The sequence below is a fragment of the Idiotropiscis lumnitzeri genome, chromosome 7 (assembly GCF_059441095.1).
Source record: "Idiotropiscis lumnitzeri isolate Australia: NSW breed Sydney's pygmy pipehorse chromosome 7, RoL_Ilum_1.0, whole genome shotgun sequence".
Taxonomy (NCBI): domain Eukaryota; kingdom Metazoa; phylum Chordata; class Actinopteri; order Syngnathiformes; family Syngnathidae; genus Idiotropiscis; species Idiotropiscis lumnitzeri.
In genome coordinates, this window is record NC_142397.1 from 602363 (window position 1) to 618669 (window position 16307).

Here is a 16307-nt window from a genome sequence, read left to right on the forward strand (position 1 = left end):
GTGACGTCTCCGAGAGGGGACGTCAAAATAGGAGCACGCCCGCTTCTGGGGTGGCTGGCACCTTGACGCGCCACTTTTCTTTCTTAGTCGCGAGAATTGCAAAAAAGAAAGCATTTGTCCCGGAAAATCGTTTTGGATGGAAAGGTGCGAGGACGTCCAATGGCGACAATTGTTCATTATTCCGCCGTAACGTATCTGGAGATTTGTATCCAATGGCCAAATCCATCCATATTGGAAGGCGATGCCACATTTACGAGTCATCCATGTTGCAAAGTCCAGCGAATCGTCATAGCGACTGAATGGAATCGTTCTACTTGGAATGAAACCCTCCTGGAATCGTATCCAGATCCGTATGACCTCGTCTGAGCAAGTTGACCTCTTGCAACCTTTTTCAACCTTCCTTTTATTGCGCCATAAAACAATTGCCAACATTTTTTTTCTTTGTACGGGAGACACGAGTCACGTTTTCTAAACAGCCAGTACTTGCCAGCAATTCCTGCACAACATGAACCGAATTTAGTTTAATGCTCAATCCGAGGCCCTCAAATGGTTTTGTGTTTGTGCTGCTCGTCGTCAGTGAGACGCCTCCTGTCAGCTAATTGGCCTTCACCGATTCGCTTCGAGGAAGCAGCACATACAAATCGGACACTCGCTCAATTTTTTATTTTTTATTTATTTCTTTCTTTTTTACAAACTTGTGAAAAAAATGTTTATTTTTCTTTTTAAATTTTTTTTATAGCTTTTTTTGTTAACTTTTTTGCTACCGTTGTTTTTGCTAATTTTGTTTTTTGATAACTTTTTTTTTTTTTATAATTTAAGTTAACCCTAACCCTAAGTAAAAATAACGCTTGCAAGTGTTTCGAAATAATTTGGTGACAAATGTCGATGAAAATAATTGTGAATATGATTTTTGTTCCTCATCTTGCTGCCCAAATGCATTTTCATTTCTGACATCGGAGCGTGTCGGCGACCCACGTGATCCTCGGGGGGGTCACCAAGTGCCCACCGGCCACATGTTGGTAAGCCTGCGGTTGATGACGTCAGAGTCATTCCATTCACTGCGTTGTCAAAAGCAATATTTCCCCAAAAACAAAAACATGACTTGACTATTTTGCAATCTAAAGCGCAACGTACAGTTGAAGGCGGACGTTCTTTGAGTCCCAAGCGTCTAATTGGAAGTTTTTATCTTTGACGTGTGTTATTGTTCACCTCCTATCTGAAATGAGGCCTCATAAAAGCAAAGTGGGCGGGTCGGGCGCCGCTCAGGTGGTCCTGACCTTCCAAGAACAAGCACTCATCCCCATGACCAAAAACGTGACGTCCGGACTATTTGCGATGTGGATTTTGGGGCTGCTTTCCTTCCTGGAGATTGTCTCGGGGGCAGGTAGGAAAAAAATCTATAAAAAAAAAAATCAATTTTGAAATAATAAAGTGTGTGATTTGTAGATTGGTGCTACCCGTCGCAAGTGTCCTGCAATCACAGCTGCTCAGGTAAAAGAAAAAAAAAGTGGATTGGAGAGAGCGCGGCATCACCAAGGCGCTCGCTTTCTTCACAGGGCCCGACGAGTGGGGGCAGATTTTTCCTCAATGCGGCGGCGGCGGCGGCAGCCAGTCGCAGTCGCAGTCGCAGTCGCAGTCGCCGGTCAACATCGTCACCAGGAAAGTTTTATTTGACCAACGGCTCACTCGGCTGCACCTTGTCGGGTATCATCACGCTTTTCACGGGAACCTCTCCAACAACGGCCACACAGGTGCAGCATGACTGAGCAATTAAGACCACCAAATTATGAAAATCACAAAATGATATTTTGCGCTTGTCGTAATACAACTTTGTTTTTGGGGTTTTGTTATTTTTGCGGGGGGGGGGTCTGGATGTTGGTTTTTTCAGGTTAGTTCAACTGAAATAAGTTTTTCTAAACACAAGTATTTTTCTCATATAAATTTTTTTTTAACAAATACAAAATATATATTTTGACAAAAAGGCAGTCGATCTCATTTTCAAATCCCAGAAGAAAAAAAAATATGAAAAAAAACAGGCTCTTTGAAAAAGTCGGAATATTTTTAGAATAAAATATTTTAGGGTTTAAGTTTAGGATAAGAGTTTGAATAAAAGAAGGCCGAAATCTAAATTTGGCATTTTCTAAGGAAAAAGCCCGAATATTATGCTGAAAAGAGATTTTTTTTTTCTCAATCTGAATTCTGAAAAAAAACAAACACCAAACAAGCACCAGCGGCTCGTGCCTCTTTTTCTTCTTTTTTTTTTTTTTGCGTGGCTGAAGTAGATTGATACTTTCATCAATATTACCACTTAATATTTGTGTCTTAATTGCAGTGCAATTGGATTTACCAGCCGGTATGCAAATCAAAGGAGGAAATCTGCTCCGAACATACAAAGCACTTCAACTCCACTTCCACTGGGGCAAAAATGGCGGCCCGGGCTCGGAGCACACAATCGATGGAGAACGCTATCCAATGGAGGTCAAAGTTTGGCCACGCGCAATCAAAGTGGCCAGAATAAAGTAGACGTCGAGTCAAGTCAAGTCAAAAAGTTTTGCTTTCCCAAACAGATGCACATTGTGCACATCAAGGAACACTACAATTCTTTGTCGCGGGCTGCGAGGGACCCGGCAGGCGTGGCCGTTCTGGGCTTCTTCTTCCAGGTAATCCGCTTCCCAAAGAAAAAAATTGATACGCATCCTCAATATGATCGACGGCAAAATGAATTGGAAAGCTCGGACATGAAATGGCTCCGCAACGGAGCCTTGAGGTACGCCAAGGAAAGAAAAGGAGTCGGAAAATGGAGCGAGAAAGAATCGAAAAATCTCATTTAATCATTTGAATGACATACGTTTTGTTTTAAATAATTCAACGGACGCATTTTTTAAATGGAAAGGAAGATTTTAACAACAATTCAAATTGTCACATCCACTTCTGCTTCAGGAATCACCGTCTGCCAACAAGAAGTTTGATGCGCTCATAAAAGCTTTGAGGAGAATCCCGCGCCCGTGTGAGTTGTGTGTGCGCGTATACGTCAAACATGATGGATGACATATGACACATGCCGAGGGGACAAAGTGTGACTTAGTGCCGATATGATAACATGTGCGAGTCGCTAAAGTGCCAAAGTACATTTTGTGAGACGATAAGACGACGACTGCAACTCCTGTGGCGTCAAAGAGATCACGCGAAAGCAAGTGACGCGTCGCTTCCGTTTTGTTTGCAGGACAAATGACAAAAAAAATGGCAATACGGAGATGGAGAGTCCGCTCACGTTGCCGTTTTGATGACTTTTGACTTAAAGACGCTGCAAAAAAAAGATGCAGTTATTCAAAAGGTTTGAGTCATTTCACATCGTAGCCACCCATCAACGATTTGGAACGGTGGCTCAGTGACATTTTCAACTTTTTCTCGTGAACATTTGACAAAGTAACGCTTCAGAAGCAGTTGTCTCGCTTTTCTCCGCCTGAAGGAAGATTACTGCCCCCTAAAGGATGATCCATGCAACGCACGGATCAGATCCAATTGCATTAGAGCAGGGGTGTCAAACTCATTTTTGTGGACGGGCCACATCAGAGTTGCGGTTTCCCTCCGAGGGTCGGTATGACTGGGAACCCGGATAAATTGATTGGAAAGACAGTTTTGAAATCTGAAGCTAGTAAGTAATTGTTCAATTTATTTTAAAAGGGGAGGATTGGTAACAAATAAATGGCAATATCTCATATCTCGGTCTTGTTAAAAGTGAAGAAAATATGCTAGAAACGGGAAGTTGATGCCGAGGATTTGCCCTTTGCGGGCCACATAAAATGAGGTTGCAAGCCAGATCTGGCCCGCGGGCCTTGAGTTTGACACATGTGCATTAGACTTTGAAGGGGCAAAAACAAAATAATGTCAAGTGGTCGGATAAAATACGTTTGAAGTTTTAGGGCTAATTTTTTCTATCGTTGACAAAAAAATGTTATGAAGGTTTTTCAACACATTTCAATGATCACAAACACATCACATATTGAGCAATACGATTTGCATGGCGCGTTTCACAACAAAACGAACAAAACGAAACTTCTCTAGGCATGAAAAGTGGCAAAGAAGATGATTTGACTTCCAATCATCTTCAGCAAAAACAAGGCCGAGCTGAAATAGTCTCGTTTGAGCGTGCCGCCGTCTAGTGGCCGGGAGTGGAATTACACCCAAAATAAATGGCTAGCAAAAGAGACGCGTTCCAAACAAAATTGCGCCGAAAGGTTGGCCCTTTCACTTTTCATTTCCAAAGGACGTCAAAGGAGTCCGCCGCCTCACGTTCTCCAAAAGTTTGTCATTTGCCCTTTGAGCAGCCAACAAAACGACGGTGAAGGGCATCTCCCTGCAAATGCTCCTTCCGGCCCACCACGACATGGGCCGCTATTTCCGCTACGACGGCTCCCTCACCACGCCCGACTGCGCCCAAGCTGTCGTCTGGACCCTCTTCCAAAGCGCCGTGCCCCTCAGCAGGCAACAGGTGAACAAAGTCACGTGCTTTCGTTTCATCTTTTCATTCTTACAGTGACAAAATTCAGCTGGGAAGAATTTGGAGGAAACACTTGCTTGATATATTAAAAAAAAAAAAAAAAAAGTTCATATTGGAGGTGCAAGTGTTAAACTGCTTATATGAAAAGTTTCAAGTTTTGTCTTGAAATGTTGAAGTAAAACTTGAGGCGTGCTTGGGAATAATCCACAAACATGAAAATACATTCATTCATTCAACCATTGGGGATTTTCCACCAACAAGAGACAGCCCCTCCCCCACCCCCCCAAAAAAATAAAACAAATTTAAAAAAAAGAATGATGAGGTGCTTTGGATGTCGTACACTGACGACCTCACTGGACGTCTGAAACGACATCGACAGCCGATACAATCCTATTAAAAATGTTGCCATTTACTTTCGCTTTCTTGTGGAAGTGGAAAATCACGACCGCACGTTTCGCTTCCAATCATTTGAGCTCACGCAACTTTTTGGCCGACACTTGACATATTCAGACTAGAAAAAAAAATAAAAAATTCAGCATTCAATGAGTCCATTGCTTTGTCAGTGGCTGCTGTTTTGTTTTGTTTTTCAAACTTCATGAATTCCAAGGACGGTTTTGTTGCGCTGCGGCCCAGCGCATGACGTCATGGCTTGACCTTTTGCTGACCTTTCCGTCCATGTGGCAGCTGTCCGCCTTCTCCCAGCTCGTCTTCGCCAACGGGAAGCCGATGGTGAACACGTTCCGAGACGTTCAGCCTCTGGACGGAAGGCGGGTGTTTGGTTCCATCGCCGCCGCCGCCGCGTCGCTCAGTCCTGCTCTCGTTCTCATTTCCACGCTGCTGCAGCTGCTCCGTTCCGCGTGAAAAACTAAACAAGACCGTGATGGACATGCCGCCCTGGAAAAAAAAATGTTCCCTGAAGAAACCGAACGCGAGCAGACGAAACGCGACTGATTGGCGAAAAGAAAGGAAGCAAATAAGCGACTCCATTGTGAATTGTTGCAACATTCTTCGCAGTGAGCTTTTTCATCTTGTACATCAAAGCAACAGAAACATTTCAGCCTTCACCTTTCACAGAGTTTTTTTTAGATATGTTTTTTTGCCTGGCAGAGCAACCACAAACACTTTTCAGTTTAGGACAGCCTCGGCAACATTTCTGCAACCTGAAATTCGCCAATCTCGGGAAAAAAAGGTCAACACCAAAAGAAAATTTGGAGGCGTCCGTCGCCGAAACCTGCAAGAAATTTCTCATCTCAAAGTTTGGACATCAAATCGTTCCAATTTGCGTCGCCGAGCCATCGACCGAAATCGAAATCAGGGGTCGTCGATCCTGTTCCTCAACGTTTGAGTCAGGTGTGTTGCAGCAGACAAGCCGACAGGACACTCGCCCTCCAGGAACAGGATTGAAGACCCGATTTAAATGATACGTTTCCATTTCACGACATTGATTTGTGGTTTGCCGACTATGTTGTTTTGTTTCCATGTCTACCTGTGCCACAAATGGAATTTACATGAATAAATGTATTCCCCAAAACAAACTACGACCAAGTGCTGAATACACCTCAGAATAGACCAAAAATGACAATTGCGACGGTTGGTGAAGGTAGCTCATTGAAAAAAGGAACATCATCCCTACAGTGAAGTCGTCAAGGCGATGAGCAAAAAACACAAAGTTAACTTAACTTGTCGTTCATCAGAGGCACTTCAAATTTGATTTTAATGGGAGGCGAGCACTTCATTCGGAAGAGGGTGTGCACACTTGTGCAACCCCATTATCACAGTTGCTTATTTTTATTTGGCGTATTGAAAAGATTTCTTCTCATGATGACACCATGTGACCGTTCCTAAAGTGGTGCGCCGCTGTGGAGTGGACGTCCATGTGTCGCAAAGGAACAGGAACAGGAACAGGAACAGGATCACTTTGGATATAATCCAATTGTGCAAGAATAGACGGGCCAATGTCACTGACTGCCTTCCCTCCTCGTACATACAGTTCTGCATATATATATATATATATATATTATTATTATTTTGCACGAATGCAGTCCTGATTTTATATTTGAAATATATATTTCATATCTTAAATGGTACTACTTTTAAATGCTTTTGTTAAGTGTATACCGTTGGTCGACAATTATGTCATTGTGATCATTTCTAGAAGAGCAAATAAAGTAAAATTCAGAAAAAAAGTATTTTGTGTGGTCTTGTAAGTCCAGAAAACGTTTGAATAATTACAACAAAAAAAAAAGAAAAATGAATAGCCCGGGAGCAAAGCGTATTTTCAGATTGAATATTTTCTATCCTGTTTTATTGCATTTCAGTCATCAATTTGTATGGTGAATTTTGACGGATATTCACAATCATTAATCCTGATTGGATCACAAACAGTAATTAAATCTGTATATCATGTACAGTAAGAAAAAAAAAAAAATCACATTACGCATTGCATCGTATAAAAGTGTCCGGAATAGAAAATGTATAAATATGTTCAACCATCCCGCCCCTGTATTTTTTTTTTTTTTTAATTCTTAAGGCTAACATAATATCCTTTGCAAATGAATATTTTGTTTATATTACATATCATATACGACAGACATGGAAAAAAATAAACAGACTAAAACAGCACTTTTTGCTTCAATATAGAAAACAGCAAAATTAGACAAAGGGACCATTTTGCAGTCTTCATTTTTTTCCCCCCAGAGCTGAATATGTAAATGTACAAATTCATATTCTAATCCCATGGTAGCGGCTGCAGAAAGTTGGACGGCACCAAACCTCGCCGTCCTCCCAAATCGCCCTGAAAAGAAAGAAAGTTTGGGAGTGAAAAAGAAAAAGTCAAATGGAAGAATGGTCAACGACAAAGTCGTACGTAGTAGAACCCGTCGGGATCCATGTCGCCGAGGACGTAGATGACGTCACCCGAACGGAAGCCCAGTTCGGCCTGCGGCAAAGACGGACCGTTTCAATCGGAATGGAGAAAAGGACAATTTGTGATGTCGCCGTTGCGTGTTCTTCCTTACTTCGCTGTCGGCGTTGGGCGAACTTTCCCACGGGTCGTAATCGAACAAGGCCACCGCGCGACGTACCATCATGTCTTCGGGAACACCGGACGCGTCGCTCATGTCGGGACTCAAAGACATTCCTGTACAAATAGCATTCCTCTTGTCTCCTTGAAAAGAACTTTGAGGATTTTCTTTTTTTGTCAGACAAGAAAAGTTTTTTTTTTTTTTTTTTTAGTTAAGCGTAAAAAAAAAATGTGATCGCCGCAACACTATCGCAGGCATTTTGAAAAAATCTAAACTTCCACAAAGTAACGTGACAAGAATGGAACAAAAAGCCAGAAGATCACTCCAAATGCATCATTTGGATATTTCGACTTCCAGCAGAAAAAAGAGCGAAAACGATCATCATGGACGCTCACACCAACAAATGGAGAAAATATTACACGAAAATCTGACCCAACAGAAAGAAAAGAAGAGGACCTTTAGAATCCAATAAAATAATACAAGAAAACTAGAACCCGCCCAAGATATATGGAAGCCCCAAATTACAAGAAAAAGACATGCACGATCCCTTCAGCCCCTTATCGAAAACTTTGGTTGAAATCATCAGCGCCTCCTCTCGTAAACCGAATGTCCACGTTATTATTTTAAAAAGCACAACAACGCAAGAGCTCACACACACACACGACACTCGCTATAAAAAAAAAGTCAACAAACAACAAATAAAAATGACGATGCACACGTGAAGCGACGAAAAGAACAAAAGAATACCTGTTTGATCGACAGGGATGAATCCTTGTTGCATGAGCAAATGTTTGAGGTCGTGGTCGTCCACGGGAACTTCGGCCACCAGGTTGCTGGCGACGTAACCTGACAGGCCGCCCGATTCGCCGCGATAGAAGCCGTCCGAGTCCTTGTCTCCAAACACCTGACGGGGTCCAAATGCAATCAATACACACACACGCGCGAGTGTGTGAGGTGAGATTGGTCTTACCTTGATGATCTGCCCGGGCACGAAGGGCAACTCCTCGGCCGCCGTGTCCGGGTTGGGCGACATGGCGGCGGGGTTGTACGGGTAAAGCGCCACAAAAAGTCTGGGCTCGGCGGAAGGCGCCGACCTCTGGCTGGCCGTTTCCAGCTCCCACTGGCGGAGGTCTTCGGGGGTGAGCGCCCGCACCTCGTCGGGGTAGATCAGCACGTCCAGCTCCATGCCGGGGGAGCTGCTCACCGTCCCGAATCTGGACTCCAGATGGTCCACCTGTGCTCGCTCTCCTCCTCCTCATTGCAGGTAACGAAGCTAAGCGGCAGCTCCACTAATCCTCTTTGCAATCCATCCACGCCCGCCTCAACAAAGTGCACGGCCGACTTCTTTGTCATTGTAAAACCACCGCAAGACTTGTCTTTGTCTTTTTTTTTGGGGGGGGGCGGCGAAATCGCATTCCAAGTGGCACAGAATCCCGTCTAAATCTTCTGAAGTTGCATTTACATCATTGTTTAGCAAGGAAACAGCAAGAGTTGCCTTTATGGAAGCGAGGGAACTTGCACTGAATGCAGTAGGAGGACCCAAGCCGAAAAGATGACTTGCGCCTCTCGATTCTTCTTGCAAGGAAGAGGAGGAACTGCGTTGAGCATCGACGCAAAGATTGCTGTGAAGGTCTTCAAACTGTTCGACTAAAAATCGAGCCGACTCATAGTCACCAACATACAAATGTTTTGCGAGTGTAAGCTTGGCCAATGAGCCGCATGCTGCTTCATCCTTGATTATCTCTTCTTGGCCAGACTTGGCTCCTCACCTCATGACGACTTGACCCACTTCAAGTAAAGACGACACTTCCTCTTTTGACCCTTCACAAGCTAAGCTGAGCCGCTAAAACGCTCTTGTGTGTGCGCGTGAGTCACTGTTGCTCCTTTTAGTTTAGTTTCAAAGTCGATCTATTCTTATTACAGTAATTAATCAAAAATACGCGTGTGATATTTGTCATAGTACAGTATTTGCAAAATAACAATTGAATGTAGTTTTATATATATATATTCCAGTTTTAGGTAAACCTTGACTTGATTTCATGTGAAATTGGGTGAAGGTAATCAAAATAATATGGCCACTACTCTCGTCATCAATTATTAAACGAATGTAAACCATTACAAATATCCTTGTGCATTCTTCAAGTTGGCCACACGATGGCAATGTTTATCTAGTATGTGGTTCAAATGGAAGCGAAACTGAATTTCATCTCCATCCATCTGTGGTTTAGAACGTCATTACCCACAAGGCCACGCTTCCAAGAGGAGGAGCTGAACTCCATTTCCCACAATGCCTTGAGCCCGGGCCGCCACTACTATTACATCATTGGCACGGACACCCACTTTTGTGCTGGGGATGACGCAAGCGAGGATGAGAGCGAGAGCAACCAGCAGACAGCAGCTGCGGTGTTCACTTGCAGTCGGAATTCCACCGCATTGCGAATTTAGTGAAGCGGGATAAAAAAAAAAATAAAAATAAAAAAGCAAATCGAGCTATTTAAAAGAACCTCCCCAAAAATCTCCAGGCGAGCGGCGCGGCGCCTCAACAGCCCCCTCCCTCCCCCCTCAAAGAAAATCTGAATTCCGGCCAAATCGTCGGACTCAAACCTGTCCACTGGTCCAAAGATGGTCGACCGCGAGCAGCTGGTGCAGAAAGCCAGGCTGGCCGAGCAGGCTGAGAGGTATGACGACATGGCGACCGCCATGAAATCGGTGAGTGCCTTTCAATCATTATTATGTCATCGCAACGGTGCTCGCGAGGATGCCGTTCAATCTTTTACTTTTCAATCGGATTCGCATTTGTTTGACAGAGGACCTGCGCTGACAGGAGGCAAAAAGCCACTCCCTTTTGTCATATTTTGCTTGGAAATATGATAATAATCGAGTATTTTGTGGCTTCTTTTGGGCGGTGCCTTTCTAACCACGCGCAGGCCTGCATCACACTTCTGTCATCTTTTTTTTCTTTTTAAACTTGTTTCGTCACCGTTTTGTCAAATCAAAATACAATTTTACACCTCCAATGGGGTTCCATTCAAAGCCACCCCCAAAAGTGTGACCACTCGCTGGGGTGCACTTGAGGTTGCTCCTGCCAACCTGCCCCTCCTCCTCCTTTTGTCTTGCAATGATTATTATGCTGATATCCAGAAGCTGTTGCAGATGGGGAGCTTTTATGCCAATAAGTGGCAATGGAGGACGCGGGTGGGAGGGAGGAAGAGGAGGGGGGGGGGATGCTCTTTCGTTCCATGCAGACGTAGGAGGCAGTAGAAGAAGAAGAAGAAGCCTTCTGGAATATTCTTCTGTCATATTGCAGTGCAGCCAATATGATATGAAAAGATCACGTTGCCTTGCTACGTGAAGAGCACAAACTGCTGTGTCATGTTAGCAACAGTGAAAACGGATCACAGGCACAGGGTCTGATGAATGGATCAGGAAAATTGGAAATAACGTCAAAATGTCTAATATAACAAGCTAAATATCATTTATTCAGCACAAGGACGTGCGCATGTATGTGTGTGCGCTGCTGTCACACTCGCTAATCAGAGGGAATCCCTCGACATCGCCGCCGGTCGCACTTCGGTCACTTCAAGTCAATAAATGTGACACTGGGGAATGGAATTGAATTGAAAGAGGATCGATTAAGGCACTGCGCCATTTGAAGCGGCATTGTTGGCCACACGATATGACACCTGGAAGCTCAAAAGATAGCAGAATGTTCAAATCTTTTTAAGTCATACAATAAGGCACATGATCAGATTTGAAGTCATCAATAGAACATTTTTAGCAGAAAAAAGTAAAAGGACAGGACTATTTCAAGACAAATAAAAGAAGACGCGGGGGGATTTAACATGGGAATATTTGAAGACGCAAAGTAAAGAAAAAGGGCATCATGACGGCGCACTGGACTATTTTAGATCATCAATTAAGAAGTTACATTTAACTTAAAAAAAACTGAAGTAAATAAGGCGGTGGATTTTATTTTTTTTTTTTAAAATAATGGACAGGACCATTTTGAAGCAACAATAAAACACCGGGCCGAGCCAAAACATCAAATAAAATATTAGAAAGCCGTTCACAATTGCAAGTCCAAAAAGAAAGACAATTTTAAAGCCATGAAATGAGGAATGGGAGCTCTTAAAATAACATACGTGATCATTTCAAGTCGTTGCAAGACTTTTTTTGAAGTGATCAAATAAGGCTAGTTGGAGTCTTCACATAAGGAACTGGATATGTCGTCAAAAAAAAAAAAGCATTGGGTCATCAGAACATTTCCAGTCCTAAAAAAAGCAATTGAAGATCCGTGAGCCTTCAAAGTTTGACAGGAAGACACGAGAACGCAAGATCATTTTTTGCAAAGAAGCCCAAATGGCTCAATTGAAATGAAAGCAAGTCGATCCTGTCGAGCGCCTATTTCAAGACAAATGATGTCACTGCAGGGTTAAAAAAAAAAAAAAGAGGAAGAAGTCAATTTTAGCCGGCCTGAGGTCAGGGGGTGTGGCCGGAGGGTTTTGGTTTACAGTGCAGCTGCTCACAGCACTCATGGCATGATTTCGGTCGCTTGGAGAATATTTTTTGAACACGACGTCGCTCTCACGTCCTATGAATTCATATGAAATTGCAAACAACAGCTCGTTTGTAAACCTTTCATCTTTTCTGCACTTATTTGACCTTTCTTACATCAATAAAAGGAAGTCGATTCATATTTGATGCAACCGCATTCCGCATAAAAGAATTTTGAGTGTCTGTAAAATCATTTTTCTGCGTTTCTCCAATGATCTTCAAAAGGCATTTCAAGGTCTGGCTTGAGCATGGTTGCCTTTTGTCCCAAAAAAGAAAAGAAGATGACCACCACCTTCCTGGATTGAAAACATCGACAATCTTTTTGAGCCGAAACAAAACTCAAACGCTCCGAATGGAAGTTGCGTTTGTTCTCGTTCATCGGGGTCGTTGAAGGCTTTGCGGGCGGACTCTTGTGGTGCTCTTTGAAGACGTTGAGCCTCTCATCCGAGTCGGCTAAATTGGGCCGAAACACCGCGATTCGACCCACGAGACGCGCAGAAACGCAATCGCGGACAGACCATTTGAGCTCGAGGCGACGACCGCCCAAACATCTTCGGAGGCCACCACAACAGTCTCGAAGCGCTTCCCCGACCGACGGCGGCAAAGTGGCAACTTGCAAACCCGTGGCCGTTGTTTGCCTTTCAGGTGACCGAGCTGAACGAGGCTCTGTCCAACGAAGAGCGCAACCTGCTGTCGGTGGCCTACAAGAACGTGGTGGGCGCCCGGCGCTCGTCGTGGCGCGTCATCTCCAGCATCGAGCAGAAGACGTCGGCCGACGGCAACGAGAAGAAGATCGAGATGGTGCGCGCCTACCGCGAGAAGATCGAGAAGGAGCTGGAGGCCGTGTGCCAGGACGTCCTCAACCTCCTGGACAACTTCCTGATCAAGAATTGCGGCGAGACGCAGCACGAGAGCAAAGTGTTCTACCTGAAGATGAAGGGCGACTACTACCGCTACCTGGCCGAAGTGGCCACGGGCGAGAAGCGCGCCGCCGTGGTGGAGTCGTCGGAGAAGGCGTACAACCGGGCGCACGAGATCAGCAAGGAGCACATGCAGCCCACCCACCCCATCCGGCTGGGCCTGGCCCTCAACTACTCCGTCTTCTACTACGAGATCCAGAACGCGCCGGAGCAGGCGTGCCACCTGGCCAAGACGGCCTTCGACTACGCCATCGCCGAGCTGGACACCCTCAACGAGGACTCGTACAAAGACTCCACGCTCATCATGCAGCTGCTGCGGGACAACTTGACTCTGTGGACGAGCGACCAGCAGGACGACGAGGGCGGGGAGGGCAACAACTAAAAGGCCACCGGAAGAGGGCCGAGAAGACCAAAAAGGAATCGTGGCCGCAAAAGAAAAAGGCCGCTGGACTTTGGCAGGCGGACGCTTTTTGCTGACCCCGTTCGCGCAGCAGCACTTGTTTATTTTCTCCTGTCTTTCCAGAAAACAGCAAAGGTGAGCGTTAGTTTAAAAAAATAAATAAATAAATAAATAAAAGCACCATGCCGTACTTCCGGGAGGCAAAAGCTCAACTTTCTCATCACAAACAACCAAAAGGAAAACTAGCGAAAGCTTTTCGGCGATATCGACGCAAGTATTCGTCTTTGGTTTCAGTTCAGCACGTCGTCGGCACTCACGTTCTGCCACCCGGAAGTACGCCGACACAGATTGTTTGCAAACATTCCGGAAAGGTCTTTCGACAGAAATAGGGAGAGAATTATATTTGCGCTCGAAAGGGCCTCCGCCCTGTCGATTTCCTTTGCGTCGCTTCAAAACTCTTGGCGACGACGCACTCGGTCCTGATCCGCTCGGGCACGCTGCTTACGTTTGATGCGCTTTTTTGTCCTTTGAGATGTTTGTGTGTGTTCCAAGTACGGTCATAGTTGCGAGCCCAAAGTCGGGGGGCAACCCGCATTTGTTTGCGGCATGACGCCGCTTGCTTCCGGGAAGTCGTCCAAGCCCAAAGAAAAGTAACGGCCCACGTTCCACATTTGCAACTAAACAGACTTTTTTTTTTTTTTAATTACTTGATCCAGATAGAAGTTCCCATGCACAAAGTTTGACAAAAGGTTGAATTTTCCCCTTCCGGGATTATAAAATAAGTCTGACCAAACATTTTTAAAAATACTCTCATTTGTGTCACAAGTTGTTACGTTTCTGGAAGTTGTCGTAACCCAGTAAACGTGACCTAAAGTTCGGTCCCTCAAAAAAAAAAAATGAATAAAAAGACAAACTGCCCCAGGAAGTAGTCCCACCCCAAAATTTGTGGGATAAGTTCAACTTTGCAATTTTGCATCACAAGATTGGTCAGTAACAAATGTGGGAAAAGTCACAAACAATCTGTTACTTTATTTAGTTAGATTTGAGTCGGCCTCCGGGAGTAGAAACGAAGCGATTTACTTTGTGCGAGAATATTGGTCCGTTTCAGGAAGTTGTCACGGTCCATTATCGTGCCAAAGCATTTTCTCTTGCTTTCCGTTCCCAGGAAGTCGCCCCGGCCCCTCAAAAAGTCAACACCCAAACAATTTGCAAGATATTACAAGTAATACTAAAAAAAAAGTAGCACTTTGTTTGTCAAGAATTCTTTTTGCAGCAAATGTAACAAGAAAAAAGATCTGAAAAGAAAACAGCTTTGAAATGCACTTGCCTTCTACTGCTACGATACGGTTCCTTCAGTGTACGATGATGATGACAAAACATAACACGAATGATAATATTCAATATTGTGCATGCTGTTGATGTATTTCTATAAGGTAGCTTGACGTGATTCACTTACTGTATACTTTGGATGTTAAGAAAAAAAAATGCAGCCTTCTGTCTAATTTTTCAATTATTAGTTGTTGTTTTTTTTTAAATTATTCAATTATTTTTCGACCGGTGAGCATTTAGAAAAAAAGAAGAAACATTTCCAAAGTGTTGTACGGGATGTTGCTTTAGTGACATGCAATATGAGTGTTTAATTTGCCGAGAAAAAAAGGAGAGAAGCGGACCTCGCCTGTGCTCGCGCTCGATGTCGCCAGCTGGTGTTTGTCACATGAAGAAAGAAAAAAAAAACGGAGATTACGACACATGGCAGTATGTAACTTTTACCTTTATTATTTATGGATTATTTCTACGCCTTGACGAACATTTGGACCACACTGGATTGGATTTGTTTGTTTTTCTACTTTCTTTCTCTCTCACTATTTTCTCGAATGACAACTACAAAAAATATCTTGAATGTGAGTTATGATGTAGCAGCTGCACAAGAAACAAAAATATTAGCTATGATGGAGAAAAATAATAATAAAAAAAAAATCTGATGACTGACTGATCCAAGCACCATTTCCAGTGTGTGGTTGTACATTTTGCATTTATAGCCTCATTTGCGTGTGTGTGTACATACACACATACGTATACATATATATATATATATATATATATATATATATATATATATACATATATATATATATATACATATATATATATATATATACATATATATATATATATATACATATATGTATATATATATACATATACATATATACATATTTCATGAATTAATATCGGCAACTGTCTGGCAGTCATTGAAAACTTGTAAGTGTACCGAATGACCCGGTTGGGCCAGTGAAAAGTTTTTAAAAAGGTTTTTGGGCTAACATTTTTTTTTGTGTTATATACACTTGACGTATAACAGCGACAACTTTTTAAAGCGCAAGTACACGTTTGTTTGTCCAGCAAAATATATTTGTCGTGGAAATACTACTAAGCTCAATATGTCGAATATTTGCTGACCAGTCATTTGCTTCAAAGCTTCCAATGAACCTTTTTAAAAAAGAAATATGAGTCACAATAATGTATATAACTAATCACGGAGCACATCTTCGAATGAAAGACTGACATTGATTTTCTCTGCAGAAAGTGTTTGTGGGCTGCGTTTTTTTTTTTAAGCTTCACATTGCTGGCCTTTTTTTTTCTCTCTTTACCTTCTTACCTCTCATGCAATACTGAACATTCTCACCAGATGAAATTCTGCACTTGGAGCGCTCCGACTCGCCAGCCAATCGCTGAGAGGCTGAGCAGGCGCGGGAACCAATCAGGTGGCTGTTGCTAGGGCTATAAAAAGGACCCTCACTGCTCCTGAATTGATCTGACACCTTTTGCGTCCTGTAAGAAAAGGAGAAAAAGGAAACCTCTTTAGGTTTGAGCAGCGTGCAGGCTGCATTGTGATGCTCGGCGACGGC

General features: G+C 43.5%; 3 protein-coding genes across 3 annotated transcripts; 2 read left to right on the forward strand and 1 right to left on the reverse strand.

The window, feature by feature from the left end:
* The first annotated feature begins 1335 nt into the window (after nt 1–1335).
* On the forward strand, nt 1336–5362 carry ca4b (carbonic anhydrase 4b). Its single transcript, XM_088299995.1, has 8 exons — nt 1336–1384; nt 1447–1491; nt 1557–1751; nt 2333–2478; nt 2568–2660; nt 2941–3007; nt 4329–4492; nt 5186–5362. The coding sequence occupies exons 1-8, from the start codon at nt 1336–1338 to the stop codon at nt 5360–5362; spliced, it is 936 nt and encodes a 311-aa protein (XP_088156121.1).
* Nucleotides 5363–6760: 1398 nt separating this feature from the next.
* Nucleotides 6761–8852, reverse strand: LOC148333000 (RIMS-binding protein 2). The gene is made up of 5 exons (XM_088299997.1): nt 8495–8852; nt 8272–8428; nt 7519–7640; nt 7368–7439; nt 6761–7295 (listed from the first exon to the last, which is right to left on the reverse strand). The coding sequence occupies exons 1-5, from the start codon at nt 8708–8710 to the stop codon at nt 7230–7232; spliced, it is 633 nt and encodes a 210-aa protein (XP_088156123.1). The 5' UTR covers nt 8711–8852; the 3' UTR covers nt 6761–7229.
* A 1000-nt stretch (nt 8853–9852) lies between these two features.
* On the forward strand, nt 9853–13534 carry ywhag2 (3-monooxygenase/tryptophan 5-monooxygenase activation protein, gamma polypeptide 2). The gene is made up of 2 exons (XM_088299996.1): nt 9853–10233; nt 12724–13534. The coding sequence occupies exons 1-2, from the start codon at nt 10147–10149 to the stop codon at nt 13378–13380; spliced, it is 744 nt and encodes a 247-aa protein (XP_088156122.1). The 5' UTR covers nt 9853–10146; the 3' UTR covers nt 13381–13534.
* Nucleotides 13535–16307: the final 2773 nt, after the last annotated feature.